Consider the following 21,591-nt stretch of genomic DNA (forward strand, 5'->3'; position numbering starts at 1 on the left):
GTAAAATAGGCCATGTGACATCAGTAGCTCAACTTTAGTTTTGCAACGATAGGAGAATACTTTTATTGCGCAAAGTAAACAAAAATGTACATAATTTACTCAACCATTCTTCTCCCCCAATTTATGACTTCTGCCATTTTAGAGATTATCACAATGTGTGCAGTCGTTTAATTCTCTTCTTTTTGTTTTCTTTGTGCAAATAAAAGTATTCTCCTACCGTTGCAAAACTGCTGATGTCACATGGACTGTCATTTCAGTTGTATAGTTTATGAAGGGTCAGAGGTCTTATGGGTTTGGAATGATATGAGGGTGATTAATTAATTTACATAATTTTCATTTTGTGGGGAACTAAGCGTTCAATGCAATTGCACTTTCAAGTTGCATTAAGCCATATCATATAGTTTCAGCTTTGTGCAGCTTAATCGTTCAGCCCTAGACCTAATTGTATGTGTGTTCTGTTTTCAGAACCGCTTCCATTTACAGATGATGACACGTACGCCCCCATCAGGACTGTCAGAGCTGCTGTTGGCGGTGTTGCTGAAGGGAGGCTGGCAGGGCGGAGCGGGCATTCTTTGTTCGGGAGGTGGAAACACGGGAATGCTGGAAGAACTTGAACAGCGGGGTCATTGGGGCTTGAATGGAGCCCACTGGCACCTGTGGGAGACCCTCAACCTGTCCAGACTGGAAGAAAACTTGAACGAAGACAAGGTAATGGAGCTCCTCTCACAGCTCCTCAGCAGGACTCCTTCTGTTCCAGCGTCGTCTGTGGTGCTTTTCGGCTCCGACCCTGAATGTACAGCAAGAGTGCTGCGCAGCGCCCACCAGTTGAGCGCTGCATTGCCTCCAATGCACTGGATCATGGGATACCCGCTTAGTCTGGATTCTCTACACTCCATTGGCTCCCCCCTGGGTCTTCTGGCTTATGGGGAGGTAAATCGCAAGCCTCTGAACTTCTACATTAGGGATACCCTGCAGCTTATTGGCAGAGCTGTGTACGCTGCCACCATGGTGAGACCAGACCTGGCTCTCATCCAGAACATGGTCAATTGCTTCGACAAGCCCAATAAACATGAGCTTCCCTCCTCTGGACAATACCTTGCCAGGTAAGCTTACATGTATAACATTTTACAGCTTACCACGTAGCGATAACAAAACTATTCATAAACAAAGTCCGATTTCCAGTAACAAGCTGTTTTTTCAGCAACAAGCCAGTTTAGTTATAATGAGACATAAACAACACCGATATAGCATTTAGCGTTGCTATATCCATGTTGTTTATGTCACATTATAACTAATAGGCTACGTAGAGCACATGTACCCTCTAATTTACCATGTTTGACATTTCTGATTAGTGTGCAATTTTTATGTGACACTTATGCAGGGTTATATGATTCCATGACCCTCAAGCCTGGTTATTCACAATAAAGAGGGAGATTGTGTTAGAATAGGACATTAGTGAAACATGGTTTATTTATTAAGGTTTGTGTTTCTTAAAGAAGCAGACATAATGCACATTTACCACGTTTACATTTCTGATTAGTGTGCAATTTTTATGACACTTATGCAGTTTTATATGATCCCATGACCATCATGCCTAGTCATTCCTAATAAAGATGGAGATTGTGTTAGAATAGGACATTATGGAAGACAATAACTAAACATTTTTTTATTTATTAAAGTTTGTGTCTTCTAAAAATTCTAATGTATTAGGCAATGTCACAAATGTGAGCAGGCTGCAAACTAAAAATGAAAACACAGAGATTGCACAGGTACCCACATTTATCATGTTTCACATTTCTGATTAGTGTGTAAGTGTGATACATGTGCCCATGATCCTAGTTATTGATAATAAAGCTGGTGATTGTTTCAGATTAGGAAATCAGTGAAGGAAACAACTATGGTTGATCTATTGAAGATTATGGTTCTTAAAGAGTAAAATATTGTGAGTTACACACCATTTACCACGTTTCATGTTTTCGAATAGTGTGTACTTTTTAACAAATGTGTGGCTTACATGAATCCATGGGTACCACATACCAATTACATATAAAAAAAGAGACCTGTAATAAAAGCATGTAAACCATTAGCAATGACATTTTCAGCAAAAATCATCTCCATTACATGTCAGTTATACTATAGTGTTCAAGTCCAATCATTGGACTTGAGTCAAAATGGGAGATTAGCAAAGGAAACATCTATGCAAGGAAATATAGGCCTATGTCTTAAAAAGTCAAATGCTGTAGGTTACGTATGCAAATTGAAAATTAAAGCACACATTTTGCACCCCAATTACCATGTTTCACGTTTCTGATTAATGTGGAATGTGCATGTGACACATGTGTGGCTTACAGACCCCTGGCCTTCAAATTCAATTATCTACAGGGGATCTGGAGATTGTTTTAGAATTAGCCATTAGTGAAGAAAACAACTATGCACAGTCTTATGTCTCAAAGAATCTAATATCATAGGTCACACTGTTGTGTGCAAACCGAAAATTAAAGCACTGTGTCATGACACATCTATTTAAGGATGCAGTGAGCTGACGTATAATGCGGAAGACTTTTTGCTGAAAAATGTCACTGCTAATGGTTTACATACATTTAATACAGGTCTCTTTTTAACATGGAATTGTTATATCTTACTCAATATAAAGCCTTTTTCATATTACGCATTTTGATATTTAATGCATAATTAGCTTTTTTTGTAATACAAGAAATTACTACAATTATTTTTAGTTTTTTAAGTAGTCTTGCTAACTGTTTTATTAAGTGTTGCTTTATTGTGGCTTAACTGCTATATCCAGTTTTAAATTAGCTTCTCCAACATTTGTCAATACTTTAAAATGTTATCTTATCTCGTAATCATGAATTAATTTGTTATCTGATCACGCAGTGTAGTCATTTCAGGCTTTAAATTCACCTTTAGTCATTAGTGTGCACAGACAAATTAAGCATGCTTTACATTAAGGGAATTATAAGGTTGTAAATACTCTCCAAGGAGAATGACTCTATTAGTATTCCAGCCACTAGTATTAAGTTACAGGAATATTCTGTCTCGGCCACGGTATGGCTTCATATCTTAAAGTTATTTTCCTGATGGAGCCACCGGAGACTTTAAAATGCAATTAACTGACTCAGGGGCATTTTCAATACATTTATACCTTCTTAATCAAAACCATATCCCTGTATGCATTTACATAAACCGTCAAGTTAGCAGTTACACAGTGATGCATTTGCAGCGATGTGGAAGCCATTTGTGACACTGCTGCGTCCTCTCCACTCACTGACCTCCATAAACAGGACGAAAACCTTTCTGCATTCAGGTCGCCAGGCTCTTTCTTCATCTTCAATGCCAGTGTCCGGTTCAATGTCAAGAGCTCACAGAGCCTGCTTTCCACTGCCTCTCAGCTTGATGCATTGTGTTAGTGGATGAGGCTGTGAGAGGCTTGTCTATTAGTATCACAGAATACAAAGATTGTTGTGTAGGTGATGGTCTAAATATTTACAAACATAGGAGAAATTATTATTAGTGTTATTACTGTAAATATTGCTGCTTCTTTGGTACTATTTTCACAGATATATGAAATCATTCATTCATGCTGCTTTTATTATTATAAAAATATTTTATTATGATTATTTTTTGAAAGGTTTACATTGCTGTACTGTAAGCTAAATGTCGATAAATGTCAAGGTATCAAGTTGCCTTTCATTTAAATAGTGCTTAAAGCAGCTTCAAAGTAATAAACAATAAAATAACCGAATCGGTTATGTATCAAACATGGGAAAAATTCCAATTCTGCTGTAAACCAGCTCTTTTCATTATTCGGCTTTAGTCAGTTTATCAGTTATGAAATGAGAGCTACAGAAGACAGAAGTGTCATTATTTAGCTTCAAAATCAAGATACTTAAAGAGCTTGTGCTGATAAAACAAGGTAAAACCTATAGGCAAACAGTTCCACTGTCAAATGAAATATATTGAAATATTAAAAATGCAAATGATTTTTGGAACTCAGTACTAAGAGCTGCAATTTTTAGGTGCCATCTAAGGTGTATAAAACTGGAAAACAAATAGTAGAGTTTTCTCGGATTGTGATCAAGTCCCTGTACACACTATAGGAGAACTCTTATCACTGAAGACTGGAAGAAGCCTTACCTATCTGCTCACTTCCACAAATGAGATTTTTTTTGTGGCAAAAAAAAAAAAAAAAAAAGAAGAAAGCCATCTTCAGATGTAAGATTAAAGTGCCGCTGTTATATGAGACTTGCTCAGATAAGTAAACTTTTAAAAAATGAAAAAAAATGTGTGACAGAGGACCCCTGAGATTTTCCATCTGATTGAAAGCAGTGATGTAATCTTTAATATTCACCTCACAGTGTGAGACCCCCCTCCTCCCCCGCCCCCACGGTAAGAAATGTATTTGCTCTGAGAAATGAGCGTGCAGCACTGAAGCGCAGGCATGTGAGCATCTGAAAACAACGCAACACGGGGATTATTGTTCCTCTGCGGTGCTAAACGTTCAATAATAGTCACACGGATAGAAATCTCGGTAAGGAAATCGGCTTTGTTGCGATGGCTAACACATTATCTCCCGTCTTTTAACTTCTGCTTTCACACCAGATCAAGTGTTCTCAACGGGTCAAACTCAGGGCTATCAGGAGAAATTAATGATCCAGGCAATCAATTTTTTCTGCTTTTATTTTCTCTGTTCTGCTCTGTTTTAATGGAAGTGTGCAGTTATGGTCACACAGAGTGCATATCATTTACGGCCTCATTTAGCCACACATCACAAGCCTCTTTCACTCTTGATTTTTCATCTTCCCTTCGTGACCCAGACATTGCCCAGCAGCCCTTTGACTACTCTACATCCTCAGCTGATTTATTGACGAAAATCGATCATTGAACTAATTCATGGCATACATTTTGCCATAAAAACAGTGTGGCTATAGGCTGTGTAAGGAATCATAATTATGTGTTCTATGCAGAATATAAGAGTATAATATCTGGAGCGGCACAGAGGGTTCTTCACCTATAAACCACGCTCTATATATTTATTTGTTTGTTTACTACTCTCTGATGGATGTTAACAGAACTAATATGGCGGGAGCTCTGCGGTTAAATACATTGGCTGTCAAAGGTCATATACCGGTTCCAAAGATTTAGTGTGATTCACGCTACTCAGGTCATAATCCTGCCCTTCTGTCCTTATGCCTTTGAAGAAAGCCTTGAACTTCAGTGTGCTTCAAGAGTGATCTATATTTCCTTCTGTTCTTATTCTTTTCTCCTGCTGTGAAAAATGTTGTTTGAGAATTTAAGATGAAACATTTTGGAATGTTCAGTTGAAAAGCTGGTGCTCTTGAATAAGAAATAATTATTTAAATCTTGGCAGACGCACCATGTGCCTTATTTTTATTCCAAGGGGCACTATGTGACAGTTGTACCACTTTTTTCTGTAATAGTGAGACAAGATCGTCTAGAGGTGTAATTTTCGTTTAGTATGCGAGGGGACCTGGGTTCAAATCCTTATTTAACTTGCACACACACACATTTATATATTATTTCATGACAGCCAGGGTAATCACCAAACAATTTCAGTTATTTTGATCTCATTTCATTTTCCATAGGGTCATACTACAGAGAGATAAGATATGCTACTAAGTGTTTTTTAAACATTCCACGTTTTTCTAAAAATTAAACTTTGATGATAACTGCAGTGACCAATTATGTATATTTTGAATGATTAATGAAGCAAGATTCTTTATTGATGACCATATGTTACTGCTTGAATTTAAAGTGCCCCTATTATGCCATTTTTAAAGCTTTTAATATTATTTTGGGAGTTTCCTACAAAAGATTTACATGCCCGCAAAGTGAAAAAACGCTTTCTCAAAATATGCATTTAATATCATTATCCCTTGGTTCTCCAACGATTCGTTTCAAGCTGTTCTAAGACTCAGTTTCTCTAAACCCCTCCTTTCCATGAGCCATGAGCCTATTGTGCTCAATGTGATTGGTCAAATGGCGCAAGGTGTTGTGATTGGTCCACCGTGTACAGCAGTCGTCAGTAAAATGTCATGTTGGGTTGGGTCAAGTTGTTCACAGTCAAATTACTAACAAATTATAAAGGCTGTATAATTCTCGATTCTTTATTTTGGGAGATAATGCCTTAATTCATCTTTCGGATTTACAACTTTGCAAAAATAGTGAACTGCACCTTGAATCTGCATTTGTAAGCACATTTGTGACCGAGGCCCACAAAACTAGTCTAAAGTCACTAGAGTATATTTGTAGTAATAGCCAAAAATAAAATGTATGGATCAAAATTGTAGATTGTTCTTTTATGCCAAAAATCATTAGGATATTAAGAAAAGATCATGTTCCATGAATATATTAAAACTTAATTTTTGGTTAGTAATATGCGTTGCTAAGAACTTCATTTGGACAACTTTAGGCAATTTTATCAATTTTATTTTGAAGGGGTTTTTGCACCCTCAGAATCCAGTTAATCAAACATTGTCCTGTCATAAACAGACATCGATGGAAAGATGGTTTATAAATCTAAAGAAAAAATACACTTATGACTGGTTTTGTGGTCACATTTTGTGAATCAGAGGCTGTTCTCTGTGATCAATAAGACGTGCCATGCCTGTCAGATGCAGATTCCCTGAGCTGCTTCTGCTTCTGCTGTATTTAAGCACGCGATCGACTGAGCAAATAGCATTTTCACACAAGGCTGACATTTTTAACTCTTAGCTGGTCTTGTTTTGATAAATGTAAAGTAATTTGTAAGACACCCACAGAAACTCATTGGTTCTGAATGAATCATCTGCAGTTACTGTGGCGTTTAACCCTGTAATGCCTGAAATATGAAACAATAGTCAGAAAAATCTATTTTTATATGGAACCATATTGGAACTTTAGACAAAATCTAAATGAAAGTTTGGATAATTCTTTTTTGAGTATCATATTTGATGCTCAGGCTTTTATACCTCAGCAGTTGTCAGTCATATCTTTAAACAATGTCTTTGTAAGATGACATTTAAATTCTTTACTTATGATTAAAGCTCTTTAGTGTTTATTGTGGTGAGGATAAACATATAATGCATTCCGGTACAATAATTATTGAGAGATGTACAAACAAAGCTCCTCAAAAAACAGCTGTATTATATTAAATACCCACAAAATGTTGCTTCGGTCCAGTAAAAGTTTTTTTTTTTTGCTAAAATGCCCTTTACTTGCTAGAAAAGCATGAACTAATAATCAAGTTTACAGTAAGCAAGTATAGTAGTAGATTGCATATAAAAGGTTTTTCATCAAAGCTTTAAACATATTAATAATTTAGAGGCCTGTGCATCAAATATGCTACAGTAGACTTCAAAGTTAACATGATTTTGTCATATTTTATATTGAACTGATGCAATTAACGACACTGGAACTACTTTATCCATATAATCCAATTAAAATCAATCATCAATAATATGAATAAACTTAAAACAACTAAAATTGCTTTTTATAAGTCTAGTATAGATTGACTTTTGTACACTACCTTTATTCCGTTCACTTGTTTTCACTAGTTATCTCCCCTGGCTCATGTGTAGGATTCAGTCCGCTGGAGATTCAGCAGAATTTTTTTGCTCTGTCATCTCATCACTGTCTTTGCTTTCTCTGGATGCATATATATTCTCCTCACAATGCTTATGTCCCTGCTGTGCTCAGGTTCTTGTCGAACACTTCTTTCACGGGGCTGACAGGCCCAGTGCGAGTGCAGCGCTCCCTCTCCAGGGTTCTTACCTCCCAGCGCTTCCACATATGGAGTCTACAGCGAGACCCTCTGGGCCAGCCAAGTTGGGTGACCGTGGCAAGCTGGCAGTCGGGCCGTCTGGAATTGGAAGAGCAGGGCCTGTGGCCAGGCATGACCCAACACCACCGAGAGGATGGCCCAGAGATCAGGCTCGGCGGCCGCTGGCAAGCCGGACTCCCAGTGGCAGGGAGCAGATTGCGGGTCGTGACCTTGGTCGAGCACCCATTTGTGTTCACGCGGGAGGTGGATGAGGAAGGCCAGTGTCCGGCAGGTCAGCTGTGCCTTGACCCTCAAACCAACAGCTCAGAAGTCCTCAACCAGCTGTTCAGAGAGCTGGAGCAAACCAACAGCAGTTCACTGCCAAATGACATGCGAAAATGCTGCTATGGATACTGCATCGACCTTCTGGAGAAGTTAGCGGAGGACATGCACTTCCAGTTTGATCTTTACATTGTAGGAGATGGGAAGTATGGGGCAGGGAAAGGAGGTAGATGGACTGGGTTGGTGGGCGATCTGCTAAGTGGTGTGGCGGACATGGCCGTCACCAGCTTTAGCATCAACTCGGCTCGAAGCAGAGTGATAGACTTCACCAGCCCCTTCTTCTCCACCAGTCTGGGGATCCTGGTGCGGAGCAAGGACACGGCTGCACCCATTGGTGCCTTCATGTGGCCGCTTCACTGGTCCATGTGGGTTGGCATCTTTGTGGCATTGCACATCACAGCCCTTTTCATCACACTTTACGAGTGGAACAGTCCGTTTGGCATGACCCCTCACGGACGCAACCGCATCAGGGTCTTTTCTTACTCTTCAGCACTGAACCTCTGCTACGCCATCCTGTTCGGCCGAACCGTTGCCAGTAAAACTCCAAAGTGCTGGACGGGCCGCTTCCTCATGAACCTTTGGGCCATATTTTGCCTGCTGGTTCTGTCCAGTTACACAGCCAACCTAGCAGCTGTTATGGTAGGGGAGAAGACCTTTGAGGAGGTGTCAGGGATTCATGATGTCAAGGTAAAACACTGCAATTCAAAGTAGAAAAACAAGCTGCACCCTCTAGTTTACTCATTTAATATTCTGTTTCTCTCAGTAGTACGTCACAATACGGAAGTAAAACAGTTGCAGAAATGTTGTACATACTGCATACACTACTGTGCAGTCTTAGGCCATTAGTATTTTCACAAACAAACTAGGCTATTTCTATATTTTGCTGTAGTGTGCCAGTAGGAAATATCAGTTTACATTTCCAAATATTCATTTTGCCATTAATCGCAATAATCCAGTGAGATTTTTGTATGCACAAGCAGTCTGACAACAGCCAGTGCTCCACATAGAGATCTCATCAGCAACCAGTCTGTCTGCAATTACATGAAGAATCAGAACAAACTAAGACAGAAGGACTGTGGCAACGTCTCCAAGATGCTTGAAGAAACATTCCTGGAAAGCTACCTGAAACGCTGTGTGCAAGTGCAAGTTATTAGAAGTTAATTAATTAATCAAATATTTTTATGACATTATTTTTTAAAATCATCCTCAGTTTATATAAATTTTATCCCGCTCCCACGATTCTTCTTGATTTTGTCTGTTCTTCTTAATTATTCATGCAACGATTACAATTAATGATGAAAGTAATGTTTGCAAATGTAAACTGATATTTCCCACTGACACACTACAGCAAAAATATATAATAATAATTATCTTATGTTCACCCAGGTTACATTTGTTTAATCAAAAACAGTAAAACAGTAATACTGTGAAATATTATTGCAATTTAAAACAACAGTTTTTTAAGTTTTTAATATATATTTTTCATCAGGATTTTTTGATGAATAGAAAGTTTTTGTACAAATGTATAATCTCTTTTGATCAGTTTAATGCATTTTTGCTCAATAAATGTAGTTAAAAATACCCCAAGCTTTTAATCAGTGGTGAAAGTGTTATGTGTCCGCAAAAACATGAGTGTACCATGGTTCAAAAAAACTATGTTAGTACCATGGAACTTTTTTGTAAGCTCTTGGATTATATTTTTAAACCTTTCTCCCACAATCAATTTACTTTTCATTGCTCTTTTCAAGCTCCATCACCCATCTCTAGGGTTTCGCTTCGGCACAGTTCGAGAGAGCAGTGCTGAGGACTATGTGAAAAAGAGCTTTCCTGAGATGCACGAGTACATGAGGCGCTTCAATAAGCCCACCACTCCGGATGGAGTCTCTACACTCAAGTAAGTGTTTAGACCCAGGAGAGAAACAAAAGATAACAGGCAATTGAACGTAGCAGTGGTGGAAAGTCCAATGAAAAGATAACGGTAAAAAGAGAGAGAGAGAGAGAGTGTGGTAAATCTAATGAAATGATCAAAGTGAATTTCTAAACAACCTTTTTAGTTTGAATGAAACACTTGCAATAAAGAATATTTAGAAAGCTATCATCTTAAACACTCGCAGAGACACATTCATATACTTTAAACTCAATGAAATCAAGTGGTGCTGAGCAGGAGCGCAACATGCAGAAAACAAATAAAGCTTTAACAGGAGATGTGCATCTTGAAAAAAGCCTAAAGGGAAATCGAGCTCAGTAATTGCACGGTGCTGCCAGAGACACAGACAACAAAAGCTGCAGGCGCATACTACCACGATAAATATGGTCACAATAAGAGGCCAACGTTCAATTCCCACCCTCAAGAGCTGCTGACATCTGTTTTGTATGACGCGCCATCAATATTATTCTTCTTTCATGAGGAATTATGCGCACCATTCAGCTCGCTGGGTTTGAACAAACCGAGTCGACAGCAACAAGTGTCTGCTCTCCAGGCTTTCTGTCTGTAGTCTTTTTCCATTCATCCCTGAAAGAACAGGGACTGCTGCAGACTCCAAGCTGAGAAGAGAGGCAGTCACTCTCAAGTCAAATCTAAAGTTGCTGAATGAGGCCAAAGGTTTTCTTCTGAGACAACAGATAACTCCCCGGCAAACGTACGCTAGCAGGCGTGTGCAAACACACACAGGCTCCCACATAGTGCTGTATTTTGCTTTGTACTTCCTGTCTTTTATGATTGACAGCAGTTTTCTTCCATGTCAGAAATTCTTCTGTTGAATTCATAAGAGACACCTTACATGGTCAGCATTTTTTAGAGTTGAGATTGCAGGCATAGTTGGGAGATATTCTTGGAGGTGAGATTTTTTAAGACAAGCAACCGGACAGTTTTTTTCCCTTTAAAAGAAGTTGCATAAGAGTCTTAGTTTGATCCTGCAAAATTTCCCTGCACTTTATTTTCTGTCACGCTTAAGGTAAAATAGAGGTCAGCTGATGAGCATGCATTGCCTCACGCTAGACATTGAGAATTCAACATTTCTTCTGAGATAAACAGCTAACAGGATATGAAGACATGCTCTAGGGTTTTACTTTTTAATAAATAACAAATAACATATAGTACTTTCAACAACTAGACAAATCCACATCTACAGGTCAGAGTTTACCAAACTTGAATTCCCATATGCAGCAGAATGCGTAATGCTTTTTGAAATGTTTTAGTTTTTGATTTGGGATTTTTTTTTTTTTTTCATTTTGGGATGATGCAACCCATGCCGAGTTTTTGTAATTGGCTTTACTGAACCCTATTATTAGCCACTGTTATTAGCTAAAGCAGCATGTCTTTATTTTGCCACCCTTATTAATAAGTTGCAATATAAACCTCTTTATGGTAACAGCCTTTGCAATGTAAGCTTTTATAAAGAAACAAAGCTCTGGCGCAAACTATTCAAAGATTGCTTAAAAAACATGTCTGCGGGGAAAGTTACACACATAATACACAAGAAAACACATTCTATTCAGTAAATCTAACTAAAGCCAGAAGATTTAAGCAGTTTATAGCTACAGGGTTTGGGTTTGGTTCAGGCTTCTTGCAATCAACTTTTCAAGTCATTTAAAGTCAGTAGCAATTAGCATAAGTTTGGCTGGCGGTGTCTGTTTTGTTTGGCTCTGACTATCCTCCTCTGTGTGTTGAAGGACAGATCCCCCTCAGCTAGATGCCTTCATCATGGATAAGGCTTTGCTGGACTACGAGGTGTCCATAGATGCAGACTGCAAACTCCTAACTGTAGGAAAACCGTTTGCTATTGAAGGTAAGGACCCCTGTGCCACTGAGACATATTGCTGTCTTTGAGGAGTCTAGCACCTCCAGCCATGCCGTATTGAATTATATTAGCTTACAAAAGCCTGTGAAGTTGTTCTCTCAAAGGGCACAAGGTGTTTCTAACACTTCCTACAGATACACTATTAGAATTCCACCCCACATTAAGAGCTATCCATGAATTCACCTCAAGGCTGTTGTAATTACCCTCCAAATCGAAGCAAGTCAGGTTTGACACATGTCATTTCATAAGGGGAAGCTATTACAGGGTGTAGATGGGTTTCATGGCAGTCACCCAGGCGTGTCCGCACCCCTTCATCCGGATGTTATCTCCTGCTGCATGCATAGGAATTTGCCCTGCTATCTGCCAAAACCTTCCCTTACGCCTTTGAGCCGGCTTTTTATTAGATGGATGATCAAGACTAAACCTTTGCTATCACGTCTGCTGGCCTGAAATGGACAGCTCCGTCAGGGTCTGTAAAACCTGTAAACAGCGAGGTGCATAATCAAACCATGCAGGCGAAAAAACGGAGTCTGAGGCTGTCACAATAAAAAGTGTGTTGAGTAGGATGTTTTTTGCCGCAATATGGAAATTGGTCTTGTGAATTGTGACACACTGAATGTGATAGATAGATAGATAGATAGATAGATAGATAGATAGATAGATAGATAGATAGATAGATAGATAGATAGATAGATAGATAGATAGATTAAAAAAAATATTTTAATATCTGTCAAATTTATTATTGGCATAGTACAACATATTTGTAAATAATAAAATTATATAGATACTGTAAAAAGCCTGGTATTTCTTTTTAATTATTTTTGTTCCCAGTTTTTGTCGTGACTTGGTACTGAATTATGGTACTTTTGACATTCCCCACAGGCATCAGTTCAATTCACAGGCTTTGCTCAAATTGAAAGAACAGCCTTCAGTAGAAACTGTCTCTTCAGAGTGGACCGTGTCCTTTTAACGCTGCTGGAAAATCCCTTATTGTATTAGTTTCCACAGCACATTTTATGACTGCCTGGATCCACTCCATTAAGAATATTCCAGCAGCCCGCCGGTGCCCCCTCTTCAAAGAGTTCAACAGCACACATTTATTGGTTGTAGCGAACTGAGTAAAATACAGTGGTGAAACTCAGTAGGAGAGGACAGAAGTTTATCAGGATGCAAGGGATGTTGTGCCACGTGCTGAAAGGAGGGGAGGGATTGCTTGCCAGAAGTGATGTGTGGGTTTGCCGGTGAGGCGAGGGCTTTGATGAAATTTGTGGATGTCAGAGTTGCGCTCGTATCTCTCCAGCTGCCTGGATGCAGAGACGCCACAATGACAGACACTCCGTCTATGGTGCACTGGCACAGGGTGCCAAAGATTCATGATTGTTCCTTCTCAAGGCTCTCTGACATATCAATAATAGAGGTATCAATTCACACTAGAATGTGGATGGTCTCTTTAACAAAAGCCCACCGCATAATTGATCTGGCAGACCTTTATGTGCTTTTTTTTTGGTATATTCTAGCAAAAGAGAAATTCATATGTTTGTCTAAAAAGAGTATGTTCAAAACTTTGTCAGAGAATAGTTCAGGGTTTGAAAGTTTACAGGTTACAGTAAGGTTCAATTTGATAATGTTAATGCATTAGGTTTCGCCTTGAGAAAAATAAGTGCACTCAATTGAGTTAAATGTGCACGTGTAGTGTATTATATATATATTTTTAATTGTACTTTCAGATATCAATAACTAAATAATCCACTTACAGTAAGTGCACTTAAATATTACACCTTTGTGACACCTTTGGGTGCCTTCAGAATGATAAAATCAGCTGTAATGCAAAATTTTTCCAAATCTGTTCTCACTAAGTAACAAACCCATCTACATCTTAAACAGCCTGAATTCAAGTGTAAATTTTCTGCGGTTTTTAATTATTGGGTTGACTTGTTCCCTTAAGTACATCTCTTCATATTGTCAAATGAAAAGAAAATTGAAATATTTTTTTTTTATAATCCTTAGAGAAGTGCACTTAGTTTTAGGTGCTGACTGGCATGCTGCATAACATGTTTGTTCCTTCTCAAGGTTCTCTGACGTATTAATAATAGAAGAATCAATCCACACCAGAATGTGAACAGTTTCTTTAACAAAACCCCAGAGGCATACATGGGTCTTGCTGTATGTGTAAAGTTGTTCTTTTGTTATTGTTTGTTGCTTTCAGGATACGGCATCGGCCTGCCCCAGAACTCCCCTCTCACTCGCAACGTCTCTGAATATGTCAGCCGCTACAAGTCTGACGGTTACATGGACATGCTGCACGACAAGTGGTATAAAGTGGTTCCCTGCGGAAAGAGGGTTTTTGCAGTGACAGAGGTGAGCCTTCAAAAAAAGAGCGTGCGGAATATGTGTGCGTGTGTTTTCCTTCACAGGCGAGCGAGCCGCTTCTGCCCTTGACCAAGTTCCTCTTTGAGCTCTTTTCCCCCTGAAAAATCCCTTTGTTTGGAATTACTGTCTCCTGCAGTTTAATAGCCGTTCTGTCAGAGCGACGTCGGGCCACCGCAATCCATTTTCATTCCCGAGGGCTCGTTGTCAGCCGTACCGCCCCGCACACCTGAGGCTGTGAGTAGCAGCCGCCAGCGCACTCCATCAATGCAGCTTCAGTCAATAACCTCCCAGGAGTTGTAGCGCTCCTGTAAGACATTGTCTCGTACAGTCTGGCTTCATTACCTAGCTGTGGTTATGAATGGGGGACTTCATGAGCACAAGCAATGACATTTGTTTTCGGCCCCCGTGCCAGCTGGAACTCATCTCAAGCTCCCGCTCTCTCTTGCTCCGGAGCCAAGCTGTCCTGTCACCACAGACACCGCGCTGTAAAACCACTACTTTGCTGTGCAATAAATTCTCCAAACAAGCGGACAGGATCGACTGTGAGGTCCTCGCAGACCAAACCCCCCCCCACCCCAGTTTGAATGTTTATTCTAGTGCTGTTTATAGAAGGAGCTTCAAATGCAAAAAGCGGCATTTTATCTCCTTCACGTAATTCAGTCTTAATTAAATTAGTCAGAATTCTTCAAACAGCATCTTGGGTTGTATCCAGTCACGAAGATGCGGGTTGGAAGAGATGGGGAATTTAAAGCAACAATCCAACATTAAGTGCTGCATCTGGCATACTCTCAAAATAAATGAATAAATAAATGATAAATAAACAAATGCCAGAATTTGTTCTTTAATAATACTTTGTTGTTCATAGCAGTAGTTTTTTTGTGCCAGCAGAGTGTATGAAGCCAAAGTCATATTTGCACACATATTTGTCTAAAAAAGTACCTTTATATTTTTATGTGGGAGTATTTTTTATACTTTTTTAATATAGCGGGATTGAAGGTAGCACATTACAAAAAGGTTAAGGCATTAAGTGCAGCCACGTGAAAAAGATCTATGTATAATTGTATTCAATGTACACATCAAATCTTAAATGTATGTGTGTATATATATATATATATATATATATATATATATATATATATATATATATATATATATATATATATATATATATATATATATATATATATATATGCAGATAATATTAATAGAATGAAAAGAGCGCATAAGTACACCTAAAGAGGGAAATACACTTTCATTCGAATTTTCAAGTACAACTTTAATTTTAATAATCCTTGAAGACGTACACATTTTGATCTGTTAACTAACAATATTTGTGCTTAATTATATTCATTCTTGTTGTAATGCGTTATTCGATATTACAGTTACATTTAGTATATTTTAAATGTATTACATTGCAAATTCATCTTTTAATCACAAACACCAGGACAGAGAAATTAAGTTACATTTTAACATGCAACTATTGATTTTAAGTATATGTTAGTAAATATAGAAATTAACATTGATTAATATTATTAGATGCTGTAGAAGTGTTTTCCCTGTTTAAACATGTTAACAAATGTAGTTTGAAACCCTATTGTAAGGTGTACACATAAGCATTTTATTTATAAATGCAATTTTTTGAAAAATGCTTAAGTGTACTTGTTTCTTTTTTTTTTTTTTAATATTAGGGACAATATACTTTAATGCTGTATTACAATTTATGCTGTATTACAAAACACATTTGTTGCTATTGAGATACTAGTAAGGTTGAGACAAGTGTCATGGTATAAATAGGCTTAGAGTGGGCCAAAATGTGTTCAAAATGTACTTAATATGAGTTTGTACAACATGTTCACATTAAATGCATCACATCAAATGATCAATTTAAAGGTTAGTACACAGTCATTTAAAAAGTACATAATGCTAATATAGATTAATGTTAATTTACAAATATACTATATTGCTTTTTGTTAATACATGTGTTTTAAAATACTTAAATTATGTAATCTTAACATATTCATCCTTACTGTAAATTGAAAAATAAAATCAGAGCAGCCAGTTTAAAGTGCACCGAGCACTTTAACTGACCAGCTGCACGTATGCCTGTGCATTGAGCCGCTATCCCCCATAACACTCCTGGAAAGTGACATCATGATAAAGGGCTGTATCCAATCGTGTTATGTGTTAAGAAGGATCACACTCACAGTGAACATGGGACTGCAGTCTCAGTGTGTGCAGTGTTGGATGACCAATGATATTGCCAAACATGCCCCACACGTATGAGGCACAGGAAGTGGAATATTTTCCCCTTTTCAACTACTCCCAAGTCTGTATGACTTTCATTTCAATTATAACAGCAATACTTTATAAAATTGTGATTAGTTCTAGTCAGCAGGACTCCTTCTCCCTCCAGATCAAAGCCATTGCAGGGGAATGATGGATTCCTTTGTGTACGTTGGGGTTTCTAACACCCGAGGGGAAAATAACATTGGGTCGGGCACTAGAAGGTCTATAATACCTGGAGAGAGCTAAACATTTAAGAAGAAAAAGAGCACTGGTAAAGCATCTGCTGTAATATGAAATTAAGTATTGGTGATTTATAGGTTGCTTGCAAGAAAAAGATATATTTCATCAGAAAACTGTCATCGGCCTCTTAAAAATGGCTCTCGGTGGAGCCAAACGCTGACTGCATGGTCACGAAGGTATATGCTATTGAAAAATATCCTATATATCCATAGCAAATAATGGAACGCTATTTAAAATATTTGGGTAAGTACGATTTTTAAACCGTTTTTAAAAAAGTCTCTCGTATCAAGGCTCCATTATTTGCTTAAAATGCATTAAAAGCATGAATAATGTGAGATAGACTGCAATAGAACAATAGTGGTACTGTTTACTATATTTATATATTTTGAAATGCATTTTATTTATGTAATGCAACGCTGCAGCCGTTAAGCGTCACACGGTGCTTCCGAAATGATTCTAATATGCTGATTTGTCGCTCAAAGAACCATGTCTTATTGTTATCAATGTTGAAAATAGTTGTGCAGTGCAGCACACACAAAAAAAAAGATCAATTCTCAGAGGAAAAGGTGCAGTCAGCAACAGAGCACTGTGATCTGTTCTCGTGTGTATTTATGTATTATTGTTCACGTGTGTGCAGACTCTGCAGATGGGTATCCAGCATTTCTCGGGGCTGTTTGTGCTGTTGTGTGTGGGGGTGGCAGGTGCTTTACTCACTCTGCTGGGAGAGCACACTTTCTTCAGATTCATCCTGCCTCACCTCCGCCACCAGCAGAGATTCAAATACTGGCTCCACACCAGTCAGGTGAGCAATGCCTGCCTCCATATGCTCCTCCTGACGAACACCGTGAAAAACGAGCTTCAAAAACAGATCAGTGTATAAAGGCTGATAATGCTAAATCAGTGCCAGTTAAGTAAAGGAATTACTATTTCACTCTTATCTCTTTTAGGTCTTATTTAAAGTGTTGTTTGAGAAGGCATGTCGCTGTTGTAAACACAGGTGCATCTGCTCCCTCTAGTGTTAGGAAGCTGAAAGCACAAGTCAGGAGGTTACATGCGGTAGGCATGTCTTGTAGTTGATTATGTATAAATTGATATATGACTGTGTTTCTGTCTCCTTCCTTTTTTTTTACAGAAAATCCACCGTGCATTAAATATGGGTTGTGATGATGAGAGGAAATCAGAGGTTGAGAGCAGTGACAGATGGTAAGTTAAGGTTATTGCGTTATAAATTGACAAATTACCACACTTAAAATGGCAATGGAAAGTAGTAATTCTTATTACTAAAGCGGACACGGATGCTATTGTCAAATTACAGCAATTTATTATAAGACTCTCTGGAATTCTTGAATGGGACAGTTCTTATGGCTATTTAGTGGCATGCTGTGGTCAAATGTTTCTGTATAATGAACACTGAACTATAATTATTCATTGTCCCTGGCAAACGATTTTCTAATAATATGCAGCTGTGCTAGTTTTGTGTCTCTCATATCAATCAATGAACTCTTTCTTAATACATTTCAATATATTTTCATTCAGTTTCATGAACATTTATTTTGCTATCTATCTATCTATCTATCTATCTATCTATCTATCTATCTATCTATCTATCTATCTACCATAATATATATAAACACACACACATATATTTTTTTTTATTATACACACACACACACACACACACATATATATATATATATATATATATATATATATATATATATATATATATATATATACACACACATTATATATATTTATACAACAGCTCTTTCTGGTTCTTGGATCTGATTGGCTGACAGGAGTGTGAAATTAGAGTCCAAATTAATAAACTGAATTTCAAGCAAGCATTCCATGACACCAATCTGTATTATTTCTCTTTTTAATTATAGTGGATTTCTATGATTGTGTAACCAGTCACATAATAGACTGACACCAGATCACCACATCACCCTTAATTTTGAGCTAATGATACTATAATTAGCACGCTGTGTATAATAAAACAGTACAGAGCTTCAAACTATGTGTTATGTTTAAAAGACACCCCTAAGAAAGAAATTATAACACAAAGGGAAAAAAATCAATATTGGACTCTCCAGTAAAAAAGCGAGTAGATACTGTTTCATTAATGGCATATTGAAGAGTCTCCGTGTTTCCATTGATTGTGGGGTCTGTTTGTGAAGTGCTGAGTCCCTGCATCTTGTAACGCTGATTGCTGCTGTGTTTTCTTCTCAGTCCCACCTTGTGCCTGTCAGAGAACTGTAATCTCCACCGCCTGCCACCCTCCACCTCCTCTCCTCCTCCCTCCACCTCCTCCACGTCCCCTTCCACTTTTACAACCAAGTGGAACAACCAGAGCGCCAAGGCCGGTCGAGAGGCCAAAGAGCAAAACAAGCGTGTCCACTTCAACTTGGAGACTCTCAACAGCTACCAACTCCAAGCTCCGCCCACCGGGCCAGAAAGGGGCCGGCGGGGGTTGGTGGGAAGCCCTCCCACCCAGTTGTGTTCCAACGGCGGTCCTAATCCCAGTCTCAGCCTGGTGCTCTCACCCCCGGCGTGTTCTGGACTCTCTACGCCTTGGGAAGAGGAGCTGCGGGAGCTGCAGGGGAGGATTGAGGAGTTTCGCGGCCAGCTCAGGGCCGCCCTGGCCAGGCGAGCCGAGCTCCAGCGGACCCTGGTAAGACAACGACTCAGTCAGTCCCAAGCAAGCTCAGCATCTAATCCCACCATCAACACCCTCACCAAAGACGTCAATAAGGGGAGGTGATGTACGCTATGTGTCGGGACACTCACAGGACCTTCTCTGACCTGGGAAGTCATGCCGTGTTGTTTTCCGGCTTCTCCTTTCTCAGTGACTGCTGGAGTGCTGCAGTGATGGATAAAACACTCTGTGATGGAGATTCTGCTTGTAATCCTGCAGTCTGGCTGACTTCCAGCTACAGAGAGAAAGCATTTATCTGTGTGTGTGTGTGTGTGTGTGTGTGTGTGTGTGCGCATTTAAAGCCAGGCAACTGGACAGAGAACAGATACTTAATGCAACCATTCACTGCTGGCCAAGGTGAATATCTGCATCCACAGACGTCCAGCATGAAAATGGCTTCATTTTGTAAATAATTCAATGGGATTACTTAGTGGGATAAGCAACAATTCCTCGGATGGCAGGCCCACGGACCGCCCACAGTCCGCTCAGTGACCGCCTGACGCAAAAATAACAACTCCAGTTCTGATCTGATTGGTAGATGTTTAGCAGCTTCTGGGAGCAAAGGCACAATGTTTTTTGATCAGTAGTCATGGTCAGGGGTTGATACGATAAACACTTTTGAGGAGGAAATAATCACTGGATTTGCCAAAGTTTGCAAGGTTAATAACAGCAGGGTTTGGCACGAGGCACTTAGCAGAAAGATAACTAGACATCCACAAGCAGAACTTTTAACAATGTCCATAAAAGTATTTCACACAGAAATTCATATTCTAAACATTTGCTGCTATTTTAAAGTTTTTTCGATATAATCATTGAGACAAGAATTTAAATTAGACAATGAATCATTGATAATGTGGCCTCAAAATTAATAAGCATTTTATTTTATTTTCATTCCCTCATTTAAGTTAAAGTGGCCATGCTGTAGTAATGTATTTATTTGAATTAAAACAAGAAGACGAATTAGTGCAACACAGTTGTTATTTACTACAAGTGAACAAATGAACAAGTCTTGTTTTTTTTCCTCTGCATATCATTTTCCGGTTTTATTATTATGATATATTCTATTTCGGACAACTGTGGTCCTAAAAGGGCACATAAAAACAAAACAGACTGGTTTGGTCATTTTATACATCAATCAGGTGGCCTCTTCCCGTTTGAGTGGGCGGTTCCTGGCCGAAATAAGCTGCCATGGACCAAACTTTACATTTTAATTAAACCACTTGTCTTGCTGTGGTGTACTTTTTCCACACTTATAACGTTTGAATAAATATATCGTTTGCTTGTGTGTTTTAACGGTGATAAAATTACGATCCTGTTTGAGATGTTTGAACCTCAAATGTCACGGGCCTATATATAATCTAAATGTTATCAAGTCTGAAAGAGTTATTGCATTTACAATTATTAATAAACATTTTCAAATAAACATTTATTAGTTAAATAAGTTTTAGCAGTTGGTCTTCAGCAGTTGGTTTGTTAAGACACGGTCTCAGCTAGACGTTTTGGTTGGATATCATTTCTGTGACATATTTGACCCTTTATGTTTGATTTAACAGCAAATCTTTGAAATCGGTGTTTAGTAAACAGTGTTAAACTAGGTTAACAGTCTGAAGTGTTGGTTGTAGCTGTCAAAAATCTTTTTCACTGTCGCAAGATGATGGTGTTCTCGCATTGATTTTCAGAGCGAACTTCAAAGTAAGTTTTTAGAGCAAACTGTCTGAGGGGGACTGTCAGGGGGCTGAGGAGGAGACTGTCAGACTGATAGACGAGCAACCAGTTTCCGCTGGGACACTCATGAACAATGACCTCATTATGTTGAGTTGCTGTGTTTTTTCAGAGTGTGAGCATGCTTGGCTGGGCATTAAGTGTTTGATAAAAAGGTTAGTGTCAGTGTTTGACGGCCTTCGCTAGTCTTGGAGCTCAAGTGTGTTTCAGGCTGAAGTCGTTGATTGAATCAATGCAACATAAATCTGATTTTGGAAATAGGCAAAATGTCAAATAGTGTTTACCAGTCGGAACACTCCAGAATGAGTGGTTAATCATTACTAGGTTTAATTAAAGAGATCGCAAGAAAATAAGTC

The 21,591-nt window shown here is 38.7% G+C and overlaps 1 protein-coding gene across 1 annotated transcript in view; it reads left to right on the forward strand.

The window, feature by feature from the left end:
* Window positions 1-20,930, forward strand: part of grin3ba (glutamate receptor, ionotropic, N-methyl-D-aspartate 3Ba) — a 38,214-nt gene extending 17,284 nt beyond the window's left edge. Inside the window, exons 2-9 of the mRNA XM_043256052.1 lie at window positions 466-1,103; window positions 7,714-8,806; window positions 9,868-10,013; window positions 11,792-11,907; window positions 14,126-14,277; window positions 17,453-17,617; window positions 17,948-18,018; window positions 19,048-20,930. Coding sequence (XP_043111987.1) covers window positions 466-1,103; window positions 7,714-8,806; window positions 9,868-10,013; window positions 11,792-11,907; window positions 14,126-14,277; window positions 17,453-17,617; window positions 17,948-18,018; window positions 19,048-19,579 — 2,913 coding nt within the window. The 3' untranslated portion in view covers window positions 19,580-20,930. The remainder of the gene's footprint in view (window positions 1-465; window positions 1,104-7,713; window positions 8,807-9,867; window positions 10,014-11,791; window positions 11,908-14,125; window positions 14,278-17,452; window positions 17,618-17,947; window positions 18,019-19,047) is intronic.
* The last annotated feature ends 661 nt before the right edge of the window (window positions 20,931-21,591 follow it).

This window comes from Puntigrus tetrazona, chromosome 2, assembly GCF_018831695.1.
Source record: "Puntigrus tetrazona isolate hp1 chromosome 2, ASM1883169v1, whole genome shotgun sequence".
Lineage (NCBI taxonomy): Eukaryota > Metazoa > Chordata > Actinopteri > Cypriniformes > Cyprinidae > Puntigrus > Puntigrus tetrazona.